Consider the following 7,249-nt stretch of genomic DNA (forward strand, 5'->3'; position numbering starts at 1 on the left):
GGATAGATTTCTTCGTGATATGACAAAATTTTATCTTATCCTTTTCAATCTTTTTTTAGTATCGGAAGGAAAAAGAAAGAAAAGATGGATTGGGTTGAACCTCAGAGTCATTAAAAATTTGGTAAACCCTATTTTTAAAAATAGAAATTCAATTTAAAGGGGTACCCAAGCTAAATCAGGCCTCAGAAATCAGAGCATAGAAAAAGGCGGGGCTGACTAATTAAATGAAAGGATTTCGAACCAAAATCTTTGCTAATTCGACAAGGATTGTATTCTTTAATTATTTCTCTATTTTTTATTACTTAATTTAAGAATAAAAAAAAATTATTCTAATGAATTTTATTCTTCTTCTTCGGATTCAAAATAGAAGAATAAAAGAATAAGTAGAAGAATTAAATTAAGTCAATCCAAAAGGAAAAGGAGGTTCATGGCCAAGGGAAAAGATGTTAGAATCAGAGTTATTTTGGAATGCATCAGTTGTGTTCGAAAAGGTGCCAATGAGGAATCGACGGGGATTTCTAGATATAGTACTCAAAAGAATCGCCACAATACACCCGGACAATTAGAATTCAAAAAATTTTGTCGTTATTGTCGCAAGCATACGACTCATCACGAAATAAAGAAATAGGAACATCGTGTATTCGATCTTTCCAAACAACAGAAAGAGTAAGAACTTCATATTTTATATATAAATAAAACATAGTATAGAATACAAAATACAAATCAACTCATCTGATTTCCGGTCGATATTATTTCATATGTATAGAGGGTATTCATATACTATAAATATGAATCAAATAAGATATGGATCAAAGAAAAACTACTTCTTCTGGATCCTAAATTAATAAAATAAAGAAGTGCATTTTCCAATTTTAAATTAAATAAGGAATAAATCATGTATACATCTAAACAACCTTTTCTTAAATCTAAGCAACCCTTTAGTAAATCCAAGCAAACTTTTAATAAATCCAAGCAACCCTTTCGTAAATCCAAGCAAACTTTTCGTAAATTCAAACAACCTTTTCGTAAATCTAAACAACCTTTTCGTAGGCGTCCCCGGATTGGCCCGGGAGATCGAATTGATTATAGAAACATGAGTTTAATTAATAGATTTATTAGTGAACAAGGAAAAATATTATCGAGACGAATAAATAGATTAACCTTGAAACAACAACGATTAATTACTCTTGCTATAAAACAGGCTCGTATTTTATCTTTTTTACCGTTTCGTAACTATGAGAACGAAAAACAATTTCAAGCCCAGTCAATTTCAATAATTACAGGTTCTAGACCCAGAAAAAATAGACATATTCCTCAATTAACGCAAAAGTACAATTCCAATCGAAACTTAAGAAACTACAACCAAAATTTAAGAAACAACAACCGGAACTTAAGTTCCGATTGTTGATGTTTTATTCGAATTCGCAAGGGCCAGACCTATATATATTATAAAGAAAGTAATCCAGCTCGTCGATTCCTACCACTTAATCTTAATTTATTGTATCTTCCCGGAGTTCCCTCTCCGGGAATTCATCTTTTATTATTCCAGTATATTACTTTATTTATACCTTTAATTGATGATCTTTATTTTATTGGAAATCGTGTAAAGATTATTTGGATTTGATACAGCTACTTGTGCAAGCATTTTACGATTAAGAATCAATTTCTTCTTGTACAGGTTGTGTATTAATTTACTATAACTATCGAATACTTTATATACCCGCGTTGCTGCGTTTATCCGAGTGATCCACAAACGACGAAAATCCCTCTTTTGCCTACCTCTATCTCGATGAGAGGAAACAAAAGCTCTTTTTACTTGTTGGGTAATCATTCGATTAAGTCTTAAATGAGCCCCTCTAAAGTTTGAGGCAAATGAACGCATTTTTGTTCGTCGTCTCCGGGCTATATATCCTCGCGGAACTCTGGTCATTGAATCAAATTAACCTTAATGAATAACTAATGATTTCTCTTCTTTTAGCCACCCTTTTTCTCATTAATAACAAAACTAATTATTCCGATATATAAAATATTAATTCCAATGGCTTTTGCTATAGTAACCTTCCCAACCACGATTTTTTATTCCACTCCGTTCAGTTATTTCTATACGAAATAACAAATTCATTCTAAATAATACTAAAAAAAATAGTGGGTTCCATCGTTTCTATGGTTCCCTTTTAAACGGTGAGGCCCTCTCTATACACCGGAGCCCTTTCTTTCATCAAAAAGTATTACGAACTTGTATAGTTCACATTCTTTGGCTCTACCTATCCATTATAGAGTAAATAGCTCTTTTCACAATAAGAGTTATCCATACAGTGACGGTATTTAATTATGAAAGTTGGCTAAGTAGCTGACCCTGTTAGTCCGTTCTTTATAAGATAAAAGAGCATAAGCCTTTTTCTTTTTATTACTATTTCCTCCGCTTAATGGATAACCATTTGCTACCAATGGGAGAATTGCTTCTTATTTCCAAATTTAGATAATTCGATTTGCACCAAAGGAAACCAGAAATTCCATATACCATAGAAATCTAGGATAGAGAAGCTATATCCTATTCATTGGTACTAATCAGGGATACTTCAAATTTTTTTTATATTTGTTTGAAGTCATGATCTGAACGAGTCGCACATACACCCTAGCACATGTTCCTCGACGCTGAGGGCATCCTTTAAGCGCAGCCGTTTTTCTAGCATTTCGTATTGGCTGTCTTGCGTTTCTAATAAGTTGTTTAACCGTTGGCATGTTGTATGTATATAGAAAAAAATGGATTGGTTTAGATCCATCTTAACCTGATGATTGCTCATCATGAAGTCTTTCTATTTTCTATTAAATCGAGGAAAACACGAATTTAGCTGTGAAATAACTTTACAAGAAATCCGGACACTACCAATCCTTAAACATTTCCGGAAACCACACTGGATCAGTATCGCAGTGCTTGTCAATCATTTCATCCCCTACAATATCGACAAGTCCATAAGCTTTGGCTTCGTCTGCTGACATAAAAACATCCCTTTCCATGTCTTCGGATACAACCCAAAAAGGCTTGCCTGTTCTTAGTGCATAAACCCTTGTGATCATTTCGCGAACTTTGTGTAACTCTTCTACTTCTAGTAAAAATTCTGGTGTCCTTGCCCGATAATAAGCACTAGCAGGTTGGTGAAGCATAATCCTCGCGTGAGGGAATGCTATACGCTTGGCGGGTTCTCCTCCAAGCAGAATGAAGGACGCCATGGACGCGGCTATTCCGAGGCATATTGTATATATATCTGGTGTCACCGTTTGCATCGTATCAAAAATAGCCATTCCTGAGATTAGCCAACCGCCTGGGGAGTTTATAAACAAAAAAATATCACTAATTCCATCTTCTATACTCAGATATACCATGAGACCTGTAATATGATTCGTGATCTCGCAACGAATCTCTTGACCTAAAAAAAGTGTCCTTTCTCGATACATAACATTGTATAAGTCAACCCAAGTCGCTTCTTCATCTCCAGGAATCCGGTAAGGTACTTTTGGAACACCAATGGGCATATTAGATTAATATTATTAAATTTAAGTAAGAAACACTTTAATATGGAAACGTAAGAATGGAACAGAAAGAAAGAATCTGCAGTTTATTGTCTTAATTTTTATTCTTATTCTATTCTATTTTATTCTTATTCTATTCTATATGAATACTATAGATTCTATTAATACATAGATGGAAAGGTTATACATATAAGAAAGGTAAGACAGATTGAATAAAGAAAAAGGAATGGGTGATTCGAATGCTAAACAAAGAGGGGTAGCGATCTATTCTTCGTTTTTTTCCAAATTGGCCAAGTTACCCATTGCATATTGGCACTTATCGAGTATAGAATAGATCTGCTTCTCTTTCTTCTTATGAACAGAATTGGCTTCTTATTTTTAATGGAATGAAATAAATATTCGCGCTTTCTGACACAGAATCCCCTAGAAGGGTTAGGTACAATGGATAATCTTTTTCAATGCGATAAAATAAAGCGACATCGTGTCTATTTTTCTTTGCTAAAGGGGTATTTCCATGGGTTTGCCTTGGTATCGTGTTCATACTGTCGTATTGAATGATCCGGGTCGATTGCTTGCGGTGCATATAATGCACACAGCTCTAGTTTCTGGTTGGGCTGGCTCAATGGCTTTATACGAATTAGCAGTTTTTGATCCCTCTGATCCTGTTCTGGATCCAATGTGGAGACAAGGTATGTTCGTAATTCCCTTCATGACTCGTTTAGGAATAACGGATTCGTGGGGTGGTTGGAGTATTTCAGGAGGAACTGTAACAAATCCGGGTATTTGGAGTTATGAAGGTGTGGCAGCTACGCATATTGTGTTTTCTGGCTTGTGTTTCTTGGCAGCGATCTGGCATTGGGTATATTGGGACCTAGAAATATTCTCTGATGAGCGGACGGGAAAACCCTCTTTGGATTTGCCCAAGATCTTTGGAATTCATTTATTTCTTGCAGGGGTGGCTTGCTTTGGCTTTGGGGCATTTCATGTAACGGGTTTGTATGGTCCTGGGATATGGGTATCCGATCCTTATGGACTAACTGGAAAAGTACAAGCTGTAAATCCAGCGTGGGGTGCAGAAGGTTTTGATCCTTTTGTTCCGGGGGGAATAGCTTCTCATCATATTGCTGCGGGTACATTGGGTATATTAGCGGGCTTATTCCATCTTAGTGTCCGTCCGCCTCAACGTCTATATAAAGGATTACGTATGGGCAATATTGAAACTGTACTTTCCAGTAGTATCGCTGCTGTTTTTTTTGCAGCTTTCGTAGTTGCTGGAACTATGTGGTATGGGTCAGCAACGACCCCAATCGAATTATTTGGGCCTACTCGTTATCAGTGGGATCAGGGATACTTTCAGCAAGAAATATATCGAAGAGTTAGCAATGGTTTAGCCGAAAATCTTAGTTTATCAGAAGCTTGGTCTAAAATTCCCGAAAAATTAGCCTTTTATGATTATATTGGTAATAATCCGGCAAAAGGGGGATTATTCAGAGCGGGCTCAATGGACAATGGGGATGGAATAGCTGTTGGATGGTTAGGACATCCCGTCTTTAGAGATAAAGAAGGACGTGAGCTTTTTGTACGCCGTATGCCTACTTTTTTTGAAACATTTCCGGTTGTTTTGGTAGATGAGGAGGGAATTGTTAGAGCGGACGTTCCTTTTAGAAGAGCAGAATCCAAATATAGTGTTGAACAAGTAGGCGTAACGGTGGAGTTCTATGGTGGCGAACTTAATGGAGTAAATTATTCTGATCCTGCTACTGTAAAAAAATATGCGAGGCGTTCTCAATTAGGGGAAATTTTTGAATTAGACCGGGCTACTTTGAAATCCGATGGTGTTTTTCGCAGCAGTCCAAGGGGTTGGTTCACTTTTGGTCATGCTACCTTTGCTTTGCTCTTCTTTTTCGGACACATTTGGCATGGCGCTAGAACATTGTTCCGAGATGTTTTTGCTGGTATTGATCCAGATTTGGATGCTCAAGTGGAATTTGGAACATTCCAAAAAGTGGGAGATCCAACTACAAAGAAACAGGCAGTCTGATACACATTGTTATGGTATCTTTCACCTCTCTTTTTTGATTTGACATCTCCCATCCTTTCTTTGACTCTTTTTCTTTCTTTATATGGGAAATTCTCCCAAATGACAAATGAATAGGTGTGGAAGTTATAATTGTAAATAAACCACGATCGAATCTATGGAAGCATTGGTTTATACGTTCCTTTTAGTTTCGACTTTAGGGATAATTTTTTTCGCTATCTTCTTCCGAGAACCACCTAAGGTTCCACCAACTCCAACTAAAAGAATAAAATAATTTCATTTAAGTAAGAAGTCTCCCAGATAGGGGGACTTCTTACTTAAATTAGTCTCCGTGTTCTTCGAATGGATCTCTTAATTGTTGAGAGGGTTGCCCAAACGCGGTATATAAGGCATACCCAGTAAAGCTTACAAGTAAACCAGATATGGAGATGGCGACTAAAGTTGCTGTTTCCATTTTTATAGAATTTCAAGATTACAATGGATCTACGAAAAGATCGTGTATTTACAACTACAACGGAATAGTATACAAAGTCAACACCAATGATTAAATATAATTTATGGCTACACAAACCGTTGAAGATAGTTCTAAACCTAGGCCAAAACGAACTGGTGCAGGTAGTTTACTGAAACCCTTGAATTCGGAATATGGGAAAGTCGCCCCGGGTTGGGGGACTACTCCTTTTATGGGGGTCGCAATGGCTTTATTCGCTATATTCCTATCTATCATTTTAGAAATTTATAATTCTTCCATTTTACTGGATGGAATTTTAACCAATTAGGTTTCTACTAACTAAAACTAGGAAGTCAGAGTTTTTCCATCCAAAAAAGCCTTTCTAGTTTAAGCTCTACATTTCTAGATATTATGGTAGTTCGACCGCGGAATTTTTTTGTTTCGGTATCTCTGGAATATGAGTGTGTGACTTGTTAGAATTGATCCTATTGATAATACATAGAAAGGGCCTGTTATCTCTATCAAGATGATTCTAATTCGTCAGATATTATTTATTCTAGTATCTGGAACACGAAATAGATAGAGTGGATCAAAAAAAATGGAACTATGATTCATACTCACTATTAAGACCTCGCAACCAGACTGAAAAATTCAAGTAGTTCTTAAATAAAAATAAAAAAGAAATTTTCTTCCTTACAATTTTGTTTGCCCAAAAGACAACTTTTTTTCTATCGATTTTGTCGAGTCATTACACTGATTCAATTTCAATAAATGATTATCAAGCGGTTCTTATTCGAAGAACCCTTGCCTTTTGTTTAGCTTGAGACTAAATCATCGTGGCTCTAGTATGAATCTAAGGTTTTAATTGAACTGATTCATAGGATCACAACAAGATAATTTCTATATTACGCATAAAAAAAAATCCAAAATAGGGAAGAGAAAAGTCAAGAAGCCTCTAATGACCAACATAAGGGAAAGGAAGAAAGAAAGACGCGCCAACTTGAGATTTTTTGGCATTATCATCACAAAGAAGATATTCCGGATTTTTTTTATTTGCTATCTTCAAGGCAAATCGACCCGATTCAGTGGCTGATGAAGTTTTGAACCTTTTTTCTAATATTCGTTGAAAATTTGTGTGTTTCTGCTTGAGCCGTACGAGATGAAATTTTCATATACGGCTCTTAGAGGGGGGCGTGGGTTAGTTACCTATCTCAATAAAGTATATGATT

At 36.0% G+C, this 7,249-nt stretch overlaps 1 protein-coding gene across 1 annotated transcript; it reads left to right on the forward strand.

Moving 5' to 3' along the window:
- The first annotated feature begins 836 nt into the window (after nt 1–836).
- LOC123423165 (30S ribosomal protein S18, chloroplastic) lies at nt 837–6,997 on the forward strand. Its single transcript, XM_045107800.1, has one exon. The coding sequence runs from the start codon at nt 896–898 to the stop codon at nt 1,406–1,408; it is 513 nt and encodes a 170-aa protein (XP_044963735.1). The 5' UTR covers nt 837–895; the 3' UTR covers nt 1,409–6,997.
- The last annotated feature ends 252 nt before the right edge of the window (nt 6,998–7,249 follow it).

Source organism: Hordeum vulgare, unplaced genomic scaffold (genome assembly GCF_904849725.1).
Source record: "Hordeum vulgare subsp. vulgare unplaced genomic scaffold, MorexV3_pseudomolecules_assembly, whole genome shotgun sequence".
Lineage (NCBI taxonomy): Eukaryota > Viridiplantae > Streptophyta > Magnoliopsida > Poales > Poaceae > Hordeum > Hordeum vulgare.